General features: G+C 40.9%; 1 protein-coding gene and 1 pseudogene across 1 annotated transcript; both read left to right on the forward strand.

The window, feature by feature from the left end:
- Window positions 1–1,341: 1,341 nt before the first annotated feature.
- LOC125889003 (extracellular calcium-sensing receptor-like) lies at window positions 1,342–7,623 on the forward strand. The gene is made up of 9 exons (XM_049576661.1): window positions 1,342–1,586; window positions 1,866–2,160; window positions 2,310–2,396; window positions 2,668–2,937; window positions 3,297–3,503; window positions 4,955–5,230; window positions 6,158–6,382; window positions 6,512–6,635; window positions 6,713–7,623. Exons 1-9 carry the CDS (start codon window positions 1,342–1,344, stop codon window positions 7,621–7,623), a joined length of 2,640 nt encoding a protein of 879 aa, XP_049432618.1.
- Window positions 7,624–12,948: 5,325 nt separating this feature from the next.
- LOC125888291 (extracellular calcium-sensing receptor-like) lies at window positions 12,949–18,148 on the forward strand (annotated as a pseudogene).
- The last annotated feature ends 5,625 nt before the right edge of the window (window positions 18,149–23,773 follow it).

A 23,773-nucleotide genomic window follows, 5' to 3' on the forward strand; every position in this document is an offset into this window, starting at 1 on the left:
ACAACTGAGGGTGCTGTCAGATATGGATAAAATATGGATAAAATAAATTTTCACCCATTTAGAAATTAGACATTTAAAATCTGATTACACAAGTGTATTTACCATCCCCTTAAAGTCCACAGTGTACTCTCAATTCAGTATTTACAATTTCCAAATCTAGGAAAAAAAAATATATTCTTTAATAACTATAATTCCCTGGGACCACGCCATGCAGCTTGATACATATCAGCAGCATAGTTGTAGTTCTTCTGATTTGCAAAGTAAGGTTCTAAATAGGGTTGTAAAAAGATAGATCTACTGAATATATCTAATATCTAGTAAAGCCGAACTTGTTATTACACTGCACCTAGATGAACTATGGTAAGAAAAAGTAAAGATGTCGGCTAGTTTTCGATATTTGACTAAAGTGTTCCTGACTGAACTGGGTACTTAAAGCCAATACAATGGACTGTATAAAAATAATGGACGCAGCCACCACATCACCCATTGGTTTGTGGACTCACCTTTTGAAGCCTTGAATTCAGCATTATGGCTGTCACCATCTTGGATTTTTGGATCCAGAAGTGACCAATTTTGGATGAAGGGGTGGAGAGGTGAAGGATGGAGGACTGAATTTGACTCATAGACCGTGGTAACACCATGCAGACAGCCTGTCACTGAAAGAGGCCACGCCCTTGATGATGTGTAACTTTAATCCTCAATAAAATCTGAATTGTTCAGTTTTATAAAAGTTAATCCCCCATGTAGTTGTCATGAATCTTGAAATTGGCTGTAAGGACCTTTTTTTTTCTTGGTACAAGGCTGTGGACATTCATATAAGCTTTAGGGACCAAAACTTTTTCTTTGTTTGTTTTGGTACAAGGTTGTGAACATGTTTATTTCTGGAGGACAGTTGGACATTTTAACTAATGGGACATTCCCTTGGAGCCAGCCTCAGATGGCACCATTTGAACTGCAACTGCAGCCAAGTTGTTTTGTGCCTAAGCATGACCACATTTTAACCACAGCATTATTGGAATGTAAAGTTTCAACATATCAACTAGATATTCATGTAGAAATGTTACATATCTGAGGTTTGCAGAAATATACAATGACAAAATTGATTTTGGCAAGAGGTTGGGTATTCCACAACTTAAAACTGGGTTACAAAGTAGCCAAAAGGACCACCCTGAGATGTTATTTAAAATGCACAAATTAATTATGTACATATAATGTCAAATTATGTGTATATTAGGCCCTGCCCCTACTTTTGCTTATGCCCTGATGGGTGGTGTGCAACATTAAACTAGTCAATAAAAGGAGTTGACACCAGGTCAGAGAGGGGTAAACAGGAGGACAGTCATGTCTGCATTTTTAGATATCAACTTGTTCTTACTCATGTATTTCATGTTGTCATATTCCCACTGTTCCTCTGCCATTCCCTCTCCTTTTTATTCCACCTCCTGCCAGTTACTGGGACAATTTCATTTAAATGGGATGCACAAGGCTGGAGATGTGGTTCTTGGTGGGCTGTTTCAGGTCCACTTCTTTTCTGTCTTTCCTGACCTGTCTTTTACCTCGAAGCCACAACATCCTACCTGTCACAGGTGAGTCTGTCAGGGAGACAGCAAAAAGGAGAAACTGGGCAAAATCAATCTCATTAGTTGAATGTATTTTAGATAATAAGACGATACTCTGACAGAATGACATTGTATATTTATGCCATTTAAGACCTATTACTTTTATAGTCTCCTTTAATCATTTCATATTCAAGTATTATAATAATTGTTGCTGTTCAACTGTTTAATTTTCAGTAAAGTCTGTATTTGTGCATGTACATGTCAGAACAGTTGTTGAATTTTCCAACAGTGGTATTTTTATGTTAGTTTTGATGTTCTAGGATTAAGGCAAGCCCAGACCATGGCCTTTGCTATTGATGAGATCAACAGAAACTCCAACCTGCTGCCTAATGTGACTCTGGGTTACAGTCTTTATGACAACTGCCTCACACTGGGAATTGGATTCCGTGCAGCGTTGTCATTAGCCAGTGGTCGAGAGGAGCAGTTAATGTTGGACAAAACCTGTGCAGGAAACCCTCCAGTAGTAGGAATTGTGGGTGATTCTTCCTCTACACGTTCTATTGCCATCTCCTCTGTCTTAGGTTTGTACCGAGTACCTATGGTAAGTTTTCCACAGTAATTCTTTTGGATCATTTTGATTTAATTTCAAATTTAATGTCATTTGTAAACATGATTTAATCAAACTTAAAAAGTTGAAGGAGTCAATAAAGGCTTTGAATGTTTTTAGGATGAACAGTCTGTCTTTCACAGGTGAGTTATTTTGCCACATGTTCGTGCCTGAGCGACCGGCAGAAGTTCCCATCCTTTTTTAGGACGATTCCAAGCGATGCTTTCCAGGTGACAATCTATCAACAAAATACAAATGCATTTGAAACAGCATGTGCAGTTAAACGTTCTTAAGAAACAGCTTACTTGTACAGCAATGATTTATATATTCCTTTTCTGTAAAACCCGTCATATTCTACGTGTCACTGGACCTATTTCGTCTTTGGTAACAGAGCTGAAGACAATAATTAAACATGATCCATTGTGGAACCTGTTTAGCAGCTTCTCTACTAAAAGATTTTTCCACCCTGAGCGCTAATCCCTCCACTCTGTATTTACTCAGGTGCGTGCTATGATTCAGATTCTCAGGCGCTTTGGCTGGACTTGGGCAGGTCTGCTGGTCAGTGATGATGATTATGGACTCCATGCTGCCCGATCCTTCCAATCTGACCTGGCTCAGTCTGGTGGAGGCTGTCTGGCCTACTTAGAGGTTTTGCCCTGGGGCAATGATCCATCTGAACTAAGGAGGATTGTGGATGTTATGAGGAAATCTACGGCTCGTGTGGTCATTGTGTTTGCACATGAAAATCTCATGATCAACCTCATGAAAGAGGTTGGCCTTAACATACTACTCCACTGTCACTTTATTATTGTTTTTTAACTTCATGGTTTAATGGTCAAACCAAAGGATTTAAGTTCAAATAAAATATTGTCCTGTAACAAATACATTTATCTGATTAAATCACACCTCTTATATGTTAAAGGCACTGCAGGGTTTTTCAGAGAGATCACTAAGTCAGCCAAATTACACTGACGTCCAGTTTTGATGACATGCATCACTTTGCTCATAATACTGTGTAAAACACAGGACTGCACCTGTTTATGAATTCATTAAGACAAGATATCAACCATGTCATGATGGTATCAATTTATGTGTTTTTTTTTTGTTTTTTTTTACAATACAATTCACAGGTGGTGAAGCAGAACGTGACAGGCCTGCAGTGGATGGCCAGTGAAGCCTGGACTGCAGCTACTGTGCTTCAGACTCCTCAGCTTATGCCGTATCTGGGTGGCACTCTGGGCATTGCTATCCGTCGAGGGCACATATCAGGGTTGAGGGACTTTGTGCTACAAATACGTCCTGACCTACAACACAACAACAGCTATGAAAATTACCTGGTGAGAGTTTATCCTTGCTATTTAATGGGGTACTTGTAAGTTTAAGATTTGTGAACATAAATGAAATGCCAGAGCTTGAAGACCTGCCTGCAGGTTACAGGTCAACAGTGACAGAAAGAGAGTTGTGTAATGTCATAAGGCATGGACTTTTGTTCCATCATTGTGGAGTGAGTGATGATTATGGGGTGATTATGTTTGGGTGATTTGAAGTTTTTACATATAGCATAGGTAGAACTAATTGATTTGGTATTACTAATGTGCAAGTTTCATTCTATTTTATTGTATGTATTTTGGAATTTTCAATTTCATGGCACGAGTGCAGCGCCCATTCTAAATGCATCTGGCTGATTGTTTGGCCTCCAGCTAACCTGGTAGGATAGTTGGGTTGTGGGCCCAAGATTTAAGCTATGTGAAGGATATACATACATTGCTTATGTGGGTTAAGACGTCCTTGATTCAGTACACAGTGCACTGAAGCGCTTGAAAAAGACTTGAGATTATGGAGATTATATTATATATTAGATTATATTCTTATTTTTATAATGAATTTTTTTTTTACCAAAATTGTCAGTGGGCAAATTGCCTTATACCCCAGCATGCACATGCACTTCTGTCAGTTGAAAAAATGAAAGAAAAAAGAAAATCCTTGTGCATTTGGGGTTTTTTTTTTACCCCCACCAAACTTGCTTGTTTATTGAAAGGTTACTTTGAGATTATAGGTCTATGTAATTGTTGAGTGAACCGCAAAAAAATTCTCAATCAGCTGTGGTTTATAAGGCAAATTATTATTGGATCTTAAATCTTGAAATATTGAGCATGTCATGTGTCACAATTCCACCAAAATTGACATGACATGTCCTTGGGTCATCACCAATACACCAAGGGTGTTGTAGATCAGATGAACAGTTCTTGAAAAATTTGAAGGACAGACAGACAGACAGACAGACAGACAGACAGACAGACAGACAGACAGAGAGTCCTTGCTTTAAAGGAAGATAAAAAAAAAAGGCTTATCTTACTATAATGTAAGATAACGTATATTATAGAAAGATATAATACATTATAGATAATGTATAAGTTTGCTATGCCTATCTTACTATAAATCTTACTATAAACTTCAGTTTTATGGCCTATTGTGACCTCTTACCATCTGGAAGAGTGTACAGTGTTTATACAATGTAGGACATAAGTGTTTGTAATGTTTCTCATTTTAATAATGAAAACCGTTTACGAAAGTTGTCAGTGGGCAATATACTTAAGTTCCCAGCAAGAGCATTTTGTCTGTCTGTTGACACATGCACTTCTGTTGAGAATAAACAAAATAAAATCCTCTTGCATTTGGGTTTCTTTTCCCCCAAACCAAACTTGCACTGGACAGTGACTCTTAAACCAGGGTATGAATGAAACTGACTTTTGTCTAATGGTATACCTCTATTCTAAATATGTTTTAGGTAAATCAGTTTTGGGAACACACATTTCAGTGTAAATTTGCACCACCTCAAGCAGGTTGGGTGGAAGCTGGGGGATCACTGTGCACTGGACAGGAAGATCTAGAGAATGTGGACACTGAATTGTTGGACACTTCAGACCTCAGGCCAGAGTATAACGTGTACAAGGCTGTGTATGCCCTGGCATTTGCTCTTCATAACATGCTGCAGTGTGAGCCAGGGAGAGGACCTTTCAGTGGGCACAGCTGTGGCAGTTTGCAAAGACTGGAGCCATGGCAGGTGGGATATCATTTTACATCCCCATCATCATCACCACCACCACCACTGCCACTCCACCATTCATTTGGCTAAATGTTATACTTTAATATTTTGTGCAGACAAACAATTAGGATACAAGACTGAATATGAAGCTATTAGAGTACTATAGCTGAAAGGATTTCCCCTGCCACTGGGTGACAGCAGAGTATAGTGTTATAAGGACAGAAACAACAATGTCTTGGTACTGTGGACACAATAATGTTAGTGATGTGATTTCAGTATGAAAAAAATACAATCATGGGTGCAGATCTGATGACAAGTTTGGGGGGGACACAATCAGTTGTGATTTTTTTTAAATTGCAAGCGTGCAAATCATGCCCACAGAGCGCTTGAGATTGCCAGCATATTTCACGATTTCATAGAGGCTCATCACCATCACCAAGTCATTCAAAAAGCACTACAAAGAGAATCATATGCTTCCTTTTACTGTTTATTTCTCTTAAACAGCCAGTAGTACATGGAACCAGCCATCACCCTCCTTTTCACTGCTTTGCTGTTAGTTAATGCTACTTCTAGTTTCAGGGTCTCAGGCATGTCCACTCACGTTCTCATCTCTCGCCTCTCACAGATTCCCATTTCTCCTCATCATCTTCCCTTTCTCCCAGTATATAGGAATACTGTATACATTTGTTCAATTTCAGTCATTTAAGCTATTTAGAAATGGGGGGGACAATTTGTGTTTTTCAGAATTTGGGGGGGACATGTCCCCCCCGTCCCCCCCCCGGGATCTGCACCCATGCTTTGTATGAATTGTTAATGTGTTCATATGTTCATAAGTGTAGTACGCAGTTTGATTATTGAGTACTGGATTCCACTGTGTTCAGGATGGTCATAAAATAATTGTTTTCACTTTTGGTCTTCTTCTATTTCTTATTCTGATAATCATAGCTTGTGTATTACTTGGAAAAGGTCAACTTCACCACACAGTTTGGTGATCAAGTGTCATTTGATGAGAATGGTGATGCCTTACCAATATATGATGTCATGAACTGGTTGTGGCTCCCTGACGGACAAACTAAAGTTCAGAATGTAGGTGAAGTTAAAGAGTCAGCCAAAGGTGAAGAACTCACACTTGATGAAGACAAAATCTTCTGGAACTTTGAATCCAAACAGGTTACTTCTGTTTTTTCAGTCACCTATTTTGTGTCCCATGAATAACTCATTATGGCAACTATCCTTTGTACTATAGATCTTGGCAGTATACATTAACATAGAAAGACACAATAATTTTGCTCTCTACAGCCACCCCGCTCAGTGTGCAGTGAGAGCTGTCCTCCAGGTACCCGCATGGCCAGAAAGAAGGGGGAACCTGAGTGCTGTTTTGACTGCATCCCTTGTTCTGAGGGAAAGATCAGCAATATGACTGGTTGGTATTCAGTTTAAAAATTGCAGTCTGAATTAATAATATAACCATGTATCTAATTACTTTCCCTATTTTCACAGACTCCATGGAGTGCACCAGTTGTCCAGAGGATTTCTGGTCCAGTTCTCAACGTGATCACTGTGTTCCTAAGGAAACAGAGTTCCTCTCCTATAATGAGCCTCTGGGTATCTGTTTGACAACTGCCTCATTGTTGGGCACATTTATATGTGTTGTTGTGCTGGGAATCTTTATCCATCATCGTAACACCCCTATAGTACGTGCAAACAATTCAGAATTGAGTTTCCAGCTATTGCTGTCTCTTAAATTATGTTTCCTTTGCTCCCTGCTCTTTATTGGACGCCCCAGGCTGTGGACATGCCAACTGAGACATGCAGCATTTGGGATCAGCTTTGTGCTTTGTATATCATGCATCCTGGTGAAAACCATGGTGGTTCTGGCTGTGTTCAAGGCCTCCAAGCCAGGAGGTGGAGCCCATCTGAAGTGGTTTGGTCCATTGCAGCAGAGAGGAACAGTTCTGGTTCTTACTTCTATTCAGGCAGCAATCTGCACTGCTTGGCTTGTCTCTTCCTCACCAGCTCCTCATAAAAACACTCAATACCACAATGACAAGATAGTTTATGAGTGTGTAGTTGGGTCCACCGTTGGTTTTGCAGTGTTACTGGGCTATATCGGCTTACTGGCCATCCTCAGTTTTCTGTTAGCATTCCTGGCAAGGAATCTTCCAGATACTTTCAATGAGGCCAAACTCATCACTTTCAGCATGCTGATCTTCTGTGCAGTGTGGGTGGCCTTTGTCCCTGCTTATGTCAGTTCACCAGGCAAATATGCAGATGTAGTTGAGGTATTTGCCATCCTGGCCTCAAGTTTTGGCCTCTTGGTGTCACTGTTTGGTCCCAAATGTTACATAATCCTGTTGAGACCAGAGAGGAACACAAAGAAAGCAATCATGGGTCGTGGCACTGACTCATAAAACTTGCACTTAGTTTCATAAGACAGAATTAATCACCTTTCTCTGTACAGTACAGAAACACAGGCAGAAATCAAGTTTCTAGTCATATCAATGTTAAGGTATTGAGAGAGAATAGCTAATGACAATATCCTATTTTCCCCCCTAGAATGCAGTTAATAGTACAAAGAAATTGCACTTAAAAATGCCATTATTGCTTTTGTGACTTTTCATGGTGTAAGTTAATGTAAAATCTAAATAAACTTTATTATGCTTTATTTACTTTTTCAAAATAAATATCACAGACTACTTGGGTTACTCTGTCGTAATTATATAAATTCAGTTTATTTACGTTTTTATGTTTCCCCAAAATTCAAAAAGCTATTCTTTACAAGAGGCAATGCAAAGCAGCATAGCAACCTTGTGTTTATTTTCACATTTCAGATTATAACAAATTAATCAAATCCATGGGTTTCATCGTTAAAGGGAACCTGTTTATTAATTCGGTAACAGTTAATATAGCATACATTTCCAAACCCTCTCACCAACTGCAATATCACATGGCAAAATTGAAAACACACAGCAGGTAAACAACCTCACTCTGCCTATGTGATATGATGTGTCCGTGTCTCGTGATTTCAGCCAATAGAAGGGTGAGCTCTGCACCATAGAACAGGAGCTACAATGTGTAATTTTTGCTTCATTTATCACCAGCTTTGCTGTCGCTACAAGCATAAAAAGGCTTGAGTAATTTTGTCTTTTTAATGTTAACAATATGATATGATATCAGTTGTTAGGCTTATTATCCAAGACATAGAATGAAGGTTATGATATTATAACCCTAGTTCTATTAGCACAGGTGGAGCCCTTTACTGGACTCTTTAGATACAGTGCGTGGAGCCCGATGAACACTCTGTCGTGAAATAACATCAACCCAGCCACACTGATCCTGACCAGCGAAAGGTTCATCACCATAGCGTGCCTACCTTTTCTTCCTAGAAGCTGAGCACCCCAGCCAACGCAGGTGGTAAGCAACCTAGCTTGCAGGGGTTGAAAGACAAGTAATAGTCACCCTGCACACCATATTTCCAGGGTCATTAACGACCACAGATACATTTTGATGTATAACGCTTAGACGGGGGTCAGGTGCAACAGAGCCGACATACACTCAACCCTTTTCACCAGTTCTGTGTTGTTCCAGTTAGCACAGACCCTGAAAAGGCACCAGACATGTCAGAGAGATAAAACCATGTAAACGGGCAGGGTGTAGACCACTACATCGCCATATATATGTCCTTGAAACGCAAACTGCTGAACAAGGCCGCTGACACTGCCGCACCATGTGTGGAGTTCATGCGGCCCACCTGTCTGTAGGCTTTGTAGATGCACTCACAAGCCATCTCGCAAGGTGTTCCTTGGTTAGGGCTTTAACAGCCATGCCACTCCACTCCCCATAAAGAGACAGGAAAGGTTGCAGTGAAACTTCACGTTCACCAGCGCTGCCCCCAGAAATGTTTCATAAGGGGTGGCCAGATGTGGTCACTGATAATCTTGGGATGGCACATCCAACCCAAAAGCCATAATGCTATTCAAAGTGTATTGTAGAGGTGTACAGAGGTGTCACTGCTGTTTCTGTACAACCAACAAAATCATCTGTATCTGTCTCTGTATTTGTATTCCAACAGAAGCCTGAAAGTGGGTGTGATTAAGGGTGAAAGTCTAAATAAAGTATGCCTGTATTTTCTAACCTGTATTTATTGGTAGTTAAATTGTTCTGCCTTCTATCTGATTTTGTATTAATTGTTACAATTATTTTCTAAAGTTTGCATTGAATCACACTCAAAATTTAGACTAGTTTGAAATGTATGCCATATTTGTGATATCACATGCTGTCAGTCTCATTTTCATTAGTAATTTTTTTCAACATCACATTTGTATCATAAGTTTCCTTATTATTTGGTTTTTGGGTATGAATTACAACATATTTATTCCTGGGTCCATTCACATCAGTAACTGAGTGAAATGGAGTAATAATAGATGCAATATTCTGTTGTATTTCAGGTAAGGGGGAATAGAGATAAGTAAGGTCATTCTGCCTTGAAAAGTATTTGCCTGCACTCATTAAGCAATTGAGGTAAATGAGTGTCTGCACTCTTTGACATTTGTGTCTTTATCATAGAAATAGTACCAACAATAACCAAATCTATGACATTGCAAATTGAACAGAATAAGGTCTAATGGGGAAATCTGTCCAGCACACTTTTCTGCAGAACTGATTGTATCTAATACCTGCCAAGTTACTATGGGGACCATCCAGATACAATAACTCTCCATCAAACATACACAGTGCAAGGGATGTTGTGTTATTTCACCAAATGTCTTGGTATGCTGCTACCATCTAGTGGACATATCCAGGCCTGATTTGAGCATTTAGTGAGTTCAATTTGGTATGTTTGTCACACAACCTTTGGGTTATACACAGTATAAAGTAACTCTTCTGATACACATATGTATTATTAAACTGCAAAGTGATCAAGAACTTGTTTCCCTTTGCATATTCCTTACAACAAGGGAAGTCGAAGTTTTACTGGAAGGTTAAACAGTCTTTCTACTTTGTCTGCATTACATAGCCTATCAAAGTCCAGTTATAATAAACACATAATACGACATAACTATTGTGCAAATTTCAGTAGATCATTAATCACAGTGGTCATCCCAGCCCAGTCACTAGAAGAAAATGTTGGCATTGTAAGTTTCTGCAAACCAGGGATAGATTACAATTGTCATTGGAAGGTGGGGGTGGTGGTGGATGGTGAGACACCTAGGTGAGACAACTGCCAAATGGCTGATCAATACATACCACTGTTTAAGACCAACAAACAATTACACCAGTTGTTTTTTGGCGAGACACTGCTGCGTTTCCAGAGATGATTGTGGCACCAAAACTGTGTATTTTAGGCCAAAACAATAGACCATATAAAAATAATCAACGAAGCCAAAGTGACATCACCCATTGTTTTGTGGACTCACCTTTGGAAGCCTTGAGTTGGTCACTTTGGCCTTTGTCATCTTGGATTTTTGGAGCCAGAAGTGACCGTATTTGAACAAGAGGGTGGAGCTGTGGAGGAGAGAAGATTGGAATTCACTCATAGTCTGTGGTGACACCTTGCAGACGACTTGTCACTCACAGAGGCCACGCCCTTAATTTAGTAAACTTTAATGCTTAACAACATTTAAATGGGTGAGTTATATCAAAATGTACCCTCAGTACAAGTGTCATAAATAGATGAATGGGCTATGGACCAAAACCGTTTTTTGTACCAGGCTGTTTATTTTTCCTGTAAAGTTGGGCATTTTAGCATGGGTGGCCATAGGAACAGACAATCTCTTGGAGCCAGCCTCTAGTGACCATTCCAGGAATTGCAGTTTTTAAGCACTTGCATGTTGGCTTCATTTTTTAGCTCCGGATAATGCTGCTTGGTCAAACCAGCATCTTTCCCCAACCATAATCAAGTGTTTTGTGTGTCAAAGCATAACCAGTCATAACCACAGTTCTATTATATCCTCTAGACAATGATGTACAATTGTAACATATCTGTGGTTTGCAAAAATTATACAATGTTATTTTTTTTTATTTAATTCAGTTTATTTGTTTAATTATTTATTTTTATTTTATTTTATTTTATTTTATTTTGGAGAGGGTTGCTAAAATGACCTTGGGGAGACATTCTTAAAGGGACAATGTGTAACATTTTCAGTTGTTTATTGGCAAAAATTGATGTCTGCATTCATAAATATGTCATCACTGGTGTACTATTACCTCCACCAATAATCTGACCTATTCTCGTAAAAGGAGAATTTCGGATTTGTTTGTACATTGCGGGGGTAAGTCGTCTGTGGGCTTCCATTACGTTTCGCCATCTTGAGAATACACCCGTCAGCAAGGGACATACAGCACCGCCTTCGGCGTTTTCATTGAGAGCCAGGCCAGCACTGTGTGACTGAGGAGCCGAAGGAGAGGAGCAAGAGACGCTTCGCTACTACCCTGGTAAATTTGAAACAAAGTCCCACTCTTTGAGCATAATGCAGGATCATGCATATGCAGCATCATGGGAGACGGAATCCTCGTCGCCAAGAAAGCGCAAAAGGGAATAGAAAAGGCAGCGTGGCCGGCGAATTAAAAAAATGAAGGCCCACATCGGGGTAGCCTTTCCCAGGTAGAGAGAGCTGCTGAGGGAGAATGGTAATGCAATCACAGGCCAGCTCTAACAGCGGCTAACAGCGGCGCAGTGATGCGAGGAGAGGGATGAGGCTGTTAGCGACTGGCCGCTAACAGCGGCTAACAGCCAACAGCGGCGCTGGCCTGTGATTGCATTACCATTCTCCCTCAGCAGCTCTCTCTACCTGGGAAAGGCTACCCCGATGTGGGCCTTCGTTTTTTTAATTCGCCGGTCGCTAACAGCCTCATCCCTCTCCTCACATCACTGCGCCACTGTTAGCCGCTGTTAGCGCTGGTCTGTGATTGTATTACCTTTCTCCTTCAGCAGCTCTCTCCACCTGGGAAAGGCAACCCCAATGCTGACCCTTGTTTTTTTAATTCGCTGGTCACGCTGCCTTTTTGATTCCCTTTTGCACTTTCTTGGCGACGAGGATTCCGTCTCCCGTGATGCTGCATAATACATGATCCTGCATTATGCTCAAAGAGTGGGACTTTGTTATGTGGCAGTAGTGCCGCTGGCCACTAACAGCTGTTAGCGGCGCAATAATGCGAGGAGAGGGATGAGGTGTGTGAGGTTGAGCCACTTGTCAGTTGTCAAAGGATGAGACGTGATTGGTTTGTTTTAATTTACATCTGCCCCAACAGTCCTACGTTGTAAACACAGCCAGCATGGTGAGGAGGGGGTTTGTCAACTCGCGTCGTGTGTGTCTGTGTAGGAGCCTGAATACTCCATGTAGTATCGGATGACATGGTTTCATCAGTGTTATCATAGCTTTTTGGTACACAGCTGCTACAGTTGTTGCAATACATGTTTGAAACAGTGAGGCACTAGAGTGCGCCATCTGTTTGAACACAATATATGATTTCAACGTTAGATGGGAGAAATTCCTACACACTGTGGCTTTAAAGGTACACAAATTAATTCTGCCTCAATTCAAAGTTGATCTAAAATTAATTATATATTAGGCCCTGCCCCTGCTAATGCTTATGTTCTGATGGGTGGTGTGCAACATTAAACAAGTCAATAAAAGGAGCTGACACCAGGTCAGAGAGGGGTAAACAGGAGGACAGTCATGTCTACATTTTTAGATATCAACTTGTTCTTGCTCATGTACCTCATGTTGTTGTATGCCTACTTTTCCTCTACCATGATCTCTCCTCTTTTTTCCACCTCCTGCCAGTTACTGGGACAATTTCATCTAAATGGGATGCACAAGGCTGGAGATGTGGTTCTGGGTGGGCTGTTTCAGGTCCATTTCTTTTCTGTCTTTCCTGACCTGTCTTTTACCTCAAAGCCACAACAGCCAACCTGCCACAGGTGAGTCTGTCAGGTCAAAATCTGTATTTGTGCATGTACATGTCAGAACAGTTGTTGAATTTTCCAACAGTGGTATTTTTGTGTTAGTTTTGATGTTCTAGGATTCAGGCGGGCCCAGACCATGGCCTTTGCTATTGATGAGATCAACAGAAACTCCAACCTGCTGCCTAATGTGACTCTGGGTTATAGTCTTTATGACAACTGCGTCAAACTAGGAATTGCATTCCGTGCAGCGTTGTCATTAGCCAGCGGTCGAGAGGAGCAGTTTATGTTGGACAAGACCTGTGTAGGAAACCCTCCAGTCCTAGGAATTGTGGGTGATTCTTCCTCTACACGTTCTATTGCCATCTCCTCTGTCTTAGGTTTGTACAGAGTACCTATGGTAAGTTTAATACCATAATTCTTTTGGATCATTCTGATTTAATTTCACATTTAATGTAATTTGTAAACATGAACTAATCAAACTTGAAAAGCTGAAGGAGTCAATAAAGGCTTTGAATGTTTTTAGGATGTACAGTCTGTCTTTCACAGGTGAGTCATTTTGCCACATGTTCGTGCCTGAGCGACCGGCAGAAGTTTCCATCCTTTTTTAGGACGATACCAAGTGATGCTTTCCAGGTGACAATCTATCAGCAAAATACAAATGCATTTGAAACAGCATGTGCAGTTAAACGTTCTTCAGAAATAATATTTCTGGAATGCAACTAATACTGTATTTGTTTTGTGTAAAATCTGTCACATTCTTTGAGCTGTTTGGTCTCAGCTAACAGAGCTGAAAGACAATAATTAAACATGATCCACTGTGAAACCTGTTTAGCAGCTTCTCTACTAAAAGATTTTTCCAATCTGTGCACTAATCCCTCCACTCTGTATTTACTCAGGTGCGTGCTATGATTCAGATTCTCAGGCGCTTTGGCTGGACTTGGACAGGTCTGCTGATCAGTGATGATGATTATGGACTCCATGCTGCCCGATCCTTCCAATCTGACCTGGCTCAGTCTGGTGGAGGCTGTCTGGCCTACTTAGAGGTTTTGCCCTGGGGCAATGATCCAGCTGAACTCAGGAGGATTGTGGATGTTATGAGGAAATCTACGGCTCGTGTGGTCATTGTGTTTGCACATGAAAGTCACATGATCAACCTCATGACAGAGGTTCGCCTAAATCATTGTCCTGTTACAAATAGTTTGAAAAAAGTACTCCTCTTATATGTTAAAGACACTGCAGGGTTTTTGAGTGAGATCACTAACTCAGACAAATTCACTGACGTCCTGTTATGATGACACACACATCACTTCACTCATAATACTGTGTAAAACACGACTACTTAAAATTACAACTCAATTGCAACCCTTATATATATATTTTACATATGTTTTAAAGGTCAAACAAATAGATTTAGGTTCCAATAAAATAATTGCCCTATTTGAATAAATCACACCTCTTATTTGTTAAAGGCACTGCAGGGTTTTTGAGTGACTAACTTAGCCAAATTTCACTGACTTCCAGTTATGATGACATGCATCACTTTGCTCATCATACTGTGTAAAACACAGGACTGCACCAGTTTATGGATTGAGTAAGACAAGATATCAACCCTGTCATGACAGTATGAATTTATGTATTTTTTTTTTACAATACAATGCACAGGTGGTGAGGCAGAATGTGACAGGCCTGCAGTGGATGGCCAGTGAAGCCTGGACTGCAGCTACTGTCCTTCAGACTCCTCAGCTCATGCCATACCTGGGTGGCACTCTGGGCATTGCTATCCGTCAAGGACACATACCAGGGTTCAGGGACTTTCTGCTACAAATACGTCCTGAACTATAACACAACAACAGCTATGAAAATTACCTGGTAGGAGTTGATTTTTGCTAATTAATCTTGTATTTATAAGTTTAAGATTTGTGAGTACAAATGAAATGCAGGAATTTGGCGATCTGCGTGTGGGTTCCAGGTCAACAGGAGTTGTGCAATGTTGCGGAATGGTGTGTCTTCGTTGTTCCTTCGTTGTAGAGTCTGTTAATATAAATACATCCAACATGCCAATACATATTTGACAGTGTCCCCCAGATGTGCCTATCACTATTATGTTTGGGTGTTTTAAATGTTTTTATATAGCAAAGGTAGAACTAATTGAAACAGTCATTTCACAGCATAATGTGGTGCCCATTCAAAATGTATCTGTTCAGAATGGGCTGATTGCTTGGCCTCTGGCAAACCTGCTAGGATAGTTGGCCAGTTAGATATGTGAAGGATATACATGGATTACTTATGTGGGTGAAGATGTGTTTGACTCAGTACACAGACCCCTGAAGCTTAACCCACACTGCTGCAAACAGCACTGTTAACTAGTTTATTGAAAGGTTACTTTGAGATTATAGGCTCTTCTTATTGTTGAGTGCACCACAAAGAATTCCATTATGAGGCAAAAAATTAATGATTCTTAAATCTTGAAATATTGAATATGTCATGGGTCAAAATTCTACCAAAATTGAAATGATACGTCCTTGGGTTGTCAGCAATCCACACTAAGAAATCTGAATCACATTTAAACAGACATACAGAAAGTCTTTGCTCATAAGTAAGATAACAAATGCTTTTAACTTTTATGGCCTGTTGTGACCTGTTGTCTTCTGGGAAAGTGTTCAGTGTTTAAACAATAACAGAAGTGTTAGTAATATTCCTCATTTCTATAATGAAAATCATTTCCCAAAATTGTCAGTGGGCAAAATGCTTTAGTCCCCAGCAAGAAGATTGTGTCTGTGTCTTGACACACTCCAATTAGAAAAAAAACAATTAGCATTTAGTTGTTTTTTTTTTCCCTAACCAAACCCACACCGAACCATGACCAGGGTATGAATGAAGAAAACTGTGACTTCTGTCTAATGTTACACCCCTATTTTGAATACATTTCAGGTAAATCAGTTTTGGGAACACACATTTCAGTGTAAATTTGCACCACCTCAAGCAGGTTGGGTGGAGGCTGGGGGATCTCTATGCACTGGACAGGAAGATCTAGAGAATGTGGACACTGAATTATTGGACACTTCAAACCTCAGGCCAGAGTATAACGTGTACAAGGCTGTGTATGCCCTGGCATATGCTCTTGATGACATGCTGCAGTGTGAGCCAGGGAGAGGACCTTTCAGTGGGCACAGCTGTGGCAGTTTGCAAAGACTGGAGCCATGGCAGGTGGGATATCATTTTACACCCCCATCATCACCACCACCACCCTACCATTCATCTGTCTAAATGCTATGAGATTATTAATTGTAAACTGCATAGCAGATAGTTGAAAGGATTTTATCTACCACTGGATGACAGCATTGTATAGTGTTATAAGGTCTGAGACAAGACAATGTCTTGGCACTGAAAACGCAATATTGTTAGTGATGTGATGTCACTATTAAATAAATAATTTGTATGAATTGTTAATATCTTCATAAGTGTAGTGTGCAGTTTGATTATTGAATACTGGATTCAACTGTGTTCATGGTGGTCATAAAATAATTGTCTTCCTCTGTCTCTTATTCTGATATCCGTAGCTTGTGTATTACTTGGAAAAGGTCAACTTCACCACAGCATTTGGTGATCAAGTGTCATTTGATGAGAATGGTGATGCCTTACCAATATATAATGTCATGAACTGGTTGTGGCTCCCTGATGGACGAACTAAAGTTCAGAATGTAGGTGAGGTGAAAGAGTCAGCCAAAGGTGAAGAACTCACACTTGATGAAGACAAAATCTTCTGGAACTTTGAATCCAAACAGGTTACTTCTGTTTTTTTCAGTCACCTATTTTGTGTCCCATGAATAACTCATTATGGCAACTATCCTTTGTACTATAGATCTTGGCGGTATACATTAACATAGAAAGACACAATAATTTTGCTCTCTACAGCCACCCCTCTCAGTGTGCAGTGACAGCTGTCCTCCAGGTACCCGCATGGCCAGAAAGAAGGGGGAACCTGAGTGCTGTTTTGACTGCATCCCTTGTTCTGAGGGGAAGGTCAGCAATATGACTGGTTGGTATTCAGTTTAAAAATTGCAGTCTGAATGATTAATATAACCATTTATCTAATTACTTTCCCTATTTTCACAGACTCCATGGAGTGCACCAGTTGTCCAGAGGATTTCTGGTCCAGTTCCCAACATGACCACTGTGTTTCTAAGAAAACAGAGTTCCTCTCCTATAATGAGCCTCTGGGTATCTGTTTGACAACTGCCTCATTGTTGGGCACATTTATATGTGTTGTTGTTCTAGGAATCTTTATCCATCATCGTGGCACCCCTATAGTGCGGGCCAACAATTCAGAACTGAGTTTCCAGCTATTGCTGTCTCTTAAATTATGTTTCCTGTGTTCTCTGCTGTTTATTGGACGTCCCAGGCTGTGGACATGCCAACTGAGACATGCAGCATTTGGAATCAGCTTTGTGCTTTGTATATCATGTATCCTGGTGAAAACCATGGTGGTTCTGGCTGTGTTCAAGGCCTCCAAGCCAGGAGGTGAAGCCCATCTGAAGTGGTTTGGTCTTTTGCAGCAGAGAGGAACAGTTCTGGTTCTTACTTCTATTCAGGCAGCAATCTGCACTGCTTGGCTTGTCTCTTCCTCACCAGCTCCTCATAAAAACACTCAATACCACAATGACAAGATAGTTTATGAGTGTGTAGTTGGATCCACAGTTGGTTTTGGAGTGTTACTGGGCTATATCGGCTTACTGGCCATCCTCAGCTTCCTGTTAGCATTCCTGGCAAGGAATCTTCCAGATACTTTCAATGAGGCCAAACTCATCACTTTCAGCATGCTGATCTTCTGTGCAGTGTGGGTGGCCTTTGTCCCTGCTTATGTCAGTTCACCAGGCAAATATGCAGATGTAGTTGAGGTATTTGCCATCCTAGCTTCCAGTTTTGGCCTCTTGGTGTCACTGTTTGGACCCAAATGTTACATTATCCTGTTGAGGCCAGAGAGGAACACAAAGAAAGCAATCATGGGTCGTGGCATTGAGTCATAAAAACTGCACTTAGTTTTATTAGACAGACTTGATCTATTTTCTTTATGCAGTACAGAAATACAGGCAGAAAACAGGTTGATAGTAACAGCAATGTTAACCCATTTAGACCTAATCGCGCCTGGAAAAAAGGCATTATAAAGCCCTAATCCTGAGCATATTCTGAAAAATGTAAAAGAACTGACCTCGTCTACTAAAACCTTATTTTCTCAGGCTCTGGAGCAGATTGAAACATGAAATAAAAAGCATTTTAGAGCATACAAGTGTAGCTTTTATTTGTACTTGTTTTACAGCAATCTTCAACTTAGATTTTCAGAAACTCAATAAACAACAAAAATATCAATAACAGACAACCATAAGACAGAGAAGAGAGTGTGTGTGTTTCAGATAACTATATACAATGAACAAAGAAGTCTCAGTCTCAAGTCTCAGTCTCAAGTCCATGGTGTGTAATGTGCATGTTTGTGTTTGTCAGTCCTAACTCACTCAAGTCACACACAGTATGTGCATTCTCAAGTACCTTCACTTGCAAGATTGTGAGTGTGTGTGTGTGTGTGTGTGTGTGTGTGTGTGTGTGTGTGTGTGTGTGTGCAGGTGTGTGTGCAGGTGTGAGGGTGAGTGAACGTATGTGCATCTGTGTCACACACACACACACACACAACCTCACACCTGCACACTCACAATCTTGCAAGTGAAGGTACTTGAGAATGCACATACTGTGTGTGAGGGTGTGTGTGTGTGTGCATGTGTGTCACACACACTCACCCTCACACCTGCACAGTACCTTCACTTGCAAGATCAATAAGAGTGTGTGTGTGTGTGTGTGTGTGTGTGTGTGTGTGCTGGGCTGTGTGATATCTAGTTTCTCCTGCAGCACTTCGCACTGCCGGCATCCATATTCTGTTGCAGAAGGACAGCCAGGCTTCTCTGCACACAAAATGCAAGTCTTCCTCTTGGGAGAAAAGAGCTTCTCATGATCGTGCATGCCTGAGGATGGTTGGGGGGCGCGCTGAGGGGCACTCCTTGCCCTGACATCAGTGACCAGCTCACCAACCAGGTCCTCCACCCAGTCCTTCAGGCCATTCTTCGCTGCTCCAGCACTCTTTGCCACGACGAAGGCGTTGTAGCAGCTGACAGAGAGGAAGAAAAAGAAGAGCTGGCACCACCATTTCTTGGACCTGTGTTTGAAGATGTAGTAGCCTACCACCTGGTCCAGTAGGTCCACCCCCTTCATACGCTTTTGATAGTCGGCCAGGCAAACATGCACAGGAACCTGGGTCTGGATGGATGTCGCCTCCCTTCCTTCTCAGCACCACTCCTCTCTCCTTGGGGTCATGGAAGTTGGAGAGCACCTGGACCACGTTGGTATCCTGCCTCGCGCACTGATAGTAATGATACTATCTATACTATATATATATATACTATACTACTATGATGATATATGTTACTGATAGTAATAGCAATGTTAAGTTATTGAGAAAGAATAGCTGAGGACAGATAACTTGGATAATATGAGTGAGAATACTTTAACACAACACATTACGACTTTACTCTTACGACCAACATACATGGGACACAGGTGTTGCGCAATCAGTTAAAAGCTACATAGATCTGTGCAAAGAACCAAGACAATCTGCTTAAAAATGATGAATAATTAATACGTTATTGTACCAGAGGCAATGCAAAGCAGCAGACCAACCTTGTGTGTGTTTTTACATATCACATTAAATAAATCAATCCAAACTGTTCTTAAAGCAATTCAGTTCATTAATTCGGTAACAGTTTGCATAAGTTTCCAAACCCTCCATAACTATAATATGTAATAATGTAATATCACTTGGCAAAACTCAAAACGCACACAGTGAAGATGGCAGCAACCACATGAGATGGAGTCTGTGTAGCAGGTTAAGAATCCTGCGTCACGTACCTGACGTGATGTGTCGTGTCCTGTGTCCCATGTTATTTCAGCCGGTAGAAGGGTCAGCTCGACACCATAGAACTAGGGTTACAATGTGTAATTTTAGCTTTATTTATCACCAGCTTTGTTGTTGCTATGAGCACAAAAAGGCTAGAGTAATTTTATTTTTAATATTAGCAATATAATGCCTGATATCACTTGTTAGGATTATTATCAATGACAGAAGAACAAAAGTTACAATATTGTAACCCTAGTTCTATTAGCACAGGCTGAGCTCTTTGCTGGACTCTTTGGATACAGTGGGTGGACCCTGATAAATGAACACCCCGTCAAGACATAACATTAAGCTACAATAATCCTGACCGGCTGAAGGTTAGTTGATGTAGTGCACCTACTTTTTCTTTGAGGAAGTAGCGCGCCTTAGTCAACAGAGATAGTAGGCAACCTAACTGGGTGGAGCTTTGCTGTAACCTGCAGGGATCGAAAAACAAGCAATAGACACCCTGCACACCACATTTCCTGGGTCATCAAGGAGCATGGAAACATGCTAATGTATCACGCCCAGGGGCCAGTCAGGTGCAACACACCCAAATGTTTTCACCAGTCCTGTGTTGTTTCAGTGAGCACAGACCTTGAAAAGAAGCCTGACATGTCCAAGAGATAGAACCATTGAAACAGGCAGAGCGTAGACCAAGATGCTGCCATATGTCCTCGACACTCAACCCGCCAAACAAGGCCACAGACATTGCCACACCATATAAGGAGAGTACCCAGGCCACAGTGGGAGGTTCCCTGCCCGCCTGCCTGTAAGCTTGGGAGATGCACTCACAAAGCCATCTTGCAAGGCATTCTTGGATAGGGCCACGCAATCACCAAAGCACACAAACAGCTGTTGAATATGTCTGGGGGCTGTGCCTTGCACTGATCAAACTCTTCATGTTTTTGTGAACAAAGTAGTGATTTGGTCTGAGAGAAGCCCCACTGCGCTTCAGTGGCCAAAATTCTGGAATATATGACAATGCAGTGGTCAAATATTAAACAGAAAGAAATTATACCTGTTTGAGATGTTGTATTCATTGTTACAATTGTTTTCTAAAGCCTGCATGGAATTACACTCAACATTTAGAAAGTTTGGTTTGAAGTGTCTGCCATATTTGTGATTTGACATGCTGTCAGTCTAGTTTTTATTAGTAATTTAATTCAACAGGCTATCACATTTGTATTATGAGTTTGTTTATTGTTTAGTTTTCAGATATGAATTGCAACATATTTACTCCTGAGACACTCACAAAGGATTATCATCAGTAAAATGAAATGGACTTCTAATGAATGCAATATTCTGCTTTATTTCAGGGAAGGGGGAATAGAGATGAAAAGTATTTGCCTGCACTCATTAGGCATTGAGGTAATAAGTAATTAATAATCCCATCAGGCATTATACAGTAGTTACCGCCGAAAAGGGTTTCAGTTTTAAGGCTCTAAAAATGTTGCTGAATGATGCATCAAAGCATTTAAGGTAAATATTAAAATAATAACAGTCTGAATGAAATTTGTGTTGTGTCACATGTGCTGGGATTCACAGGACCACAGATTATTTGCCATTTGGTAAAATCTAAACTGGACATTTAAAGGCTTCCTTCTCTGCATACTCTTTGTTCTCCAAACAAAGACAGCTATTTGATACCCATCTCCAGGAGGTCTCACCTCACACCTCAGTGAGACACAAGTCTTACAACTTGTGGACAGGACTTTTACAGTGACATGTGACTCTGTGATGTCACAGGCATCTGTAGAAGGTCTGCTCCCTTCAGACAAATCTCGCTCTTGCTCCGGAACTGCGGAGCAGCCCACACCTCTTTCCTGCTGGGCCTGGAACAGCCCAGATGGTCTGGCCCCTGCTCCTTGCCCTGAACCATCAAAGGTGGGGCTAATTGCTAACAGCCTCTCTTTTTCCTGGACCACGACTTGCCCACACTCAAGGCTGAGGCCAACCTGAACCAGAGGAGTTACACTTACAAGCACAAGGTTTGCAACTTAATTTCCAACAACAAGGAACTAAGTGAGTTAGCATCCAGCATCTAACTCACAAGGACACAGCAAAGACTGCAGCTGGAACCACAGCTCTTCCCAGCCTTCTTCTGCCGGCTAACAAAGCAGTACACCATCAAGTGACTCTTTATCCCATCCACTCAAGGATCGGTAAAGTAACTACTGGGCATAGCTTTATCACAGCTTTACAGGCTAAGCAAGACTGTTTAACTTGTATGTGATTTAATACTGTCATTGATGTATTGCTGTGATTCTTTGCATTTAGGTCATTGATTAGTTGGCTTCGCCAAAGCTAAGTGTTTAGTTTGCTAATACTGTTCACAAACAGATTCTTGCACACAAGTAAACAATCTCTGCACTAATCCAGACCGTTTGCAACACAAATCACATTCACATAGACTCATTAACAAACAGGCTTTCAACAGAGCTACACCCAAACAGGCATCTCAAAGTTCCAGCTTCTTTTCCTTTGTCTTTGTGAGCCAGGCTGTTACATTCATATGCTGCAGGAACACCTTTATCAGTGATTAGGGAAGCAAGTTCTCAATCCAAAGTTGTCAGATATCGCCACTTTGTCAGTGGTTTCGGCGTCAGACATGTGACACCAAAAGCCACCTTTTGCAGCAGTATGATACATGGCCGGGTAGTGTCAGTATGTGACACGGCTGGGCGTAACTTTTTTGGTTGTTATGATATGCCGCTGGTAAGCTGGAAAGCACCTGTTGCAGCATTATTATAGGCTGCTGGATGGCATCAGGTTGCCTTATTATTTGGAACATTACCACCATTCTAATCTTTAATTAATGGAAGCTGACAACATTTGGTGGCAACACCCAGCCCTTAGGAGGGAGTTGCTCACCCTAATGTACAGTCTACGTTTGTTTATGTTTCTTATGTTATATACTCTAAAAGTTTAAGATGAGATGAGAGAGCTGACAGGATGGTGGGCAATCCCCAGACCCACTGGAAGGGATGTTCATCAACAGCAGCCTTCACGTGTGTGGATCTGGTGAAAACCCACATTACTCCATTGTGCAGTAACAACCATTAAATTTGTTAATAACTGAGCTGGGATAGATGTGAATTTTGATTAACTCAAAGGAGATTATGTGAATTCAGTCAATAAATGGTAGATATAACACATTATCCTGCTGGTCACAATTATAACAGACCATAAAGCAAACTTTCTGGGGAAAACCTGGTCTTATAAGGAGAGATGGCATTCATCCCACTTTGGATGGAGCTGCTCTCATATCTAGGAACCTGGCAAAGGACTCAGAGTCGAAGTCTTATATGCTTCTCTGAGCTTCTAGTGCAGTTACACACCCATAGTTTTAAACAAACGGTGTCTGTCCCCCGACCACCTAAATTATCTAAATCTAAAATTAAACAAAGAGGAGTTGTGTATAACAACCTCATAAAAATTAAAACCTCTTCTGTGACAGAAAGACAAAACAGGAGAATTAAATGTGGACTGTTAAATATCAGGGCCCGTATTCACAAAGATTCTCAGAGTCCTCTCAGAGAGCTCCTAACTTAGCCTAAAAATTCCTAGCAAGGAATCTTCGCTTAAGAGTGATTCAGGAAGTTTCTGAGAGCAACTCTGAGCAAGGAGGAGACAGAAACTTTTATCTTGGTGAGGAGGTGTGGTTGACCCCGTT

The sequence above is a fragment of the Epinephelus fuscoguttatus genome, linkage group LG5 (genome assembly GCF_011397635.1).
Source record: "Epinephelus fuscoguttatus linkage group LG5, E.fuscoguttatus.final_Chr_v1".
Taxonomy (NCBI): domain Eukaryota; kingdom Metazoa; phylum Chordata; class Actinopteri; order Perciformes; family Serranidae; genus Epinephelus; species Epinephelus fuscoguttatus.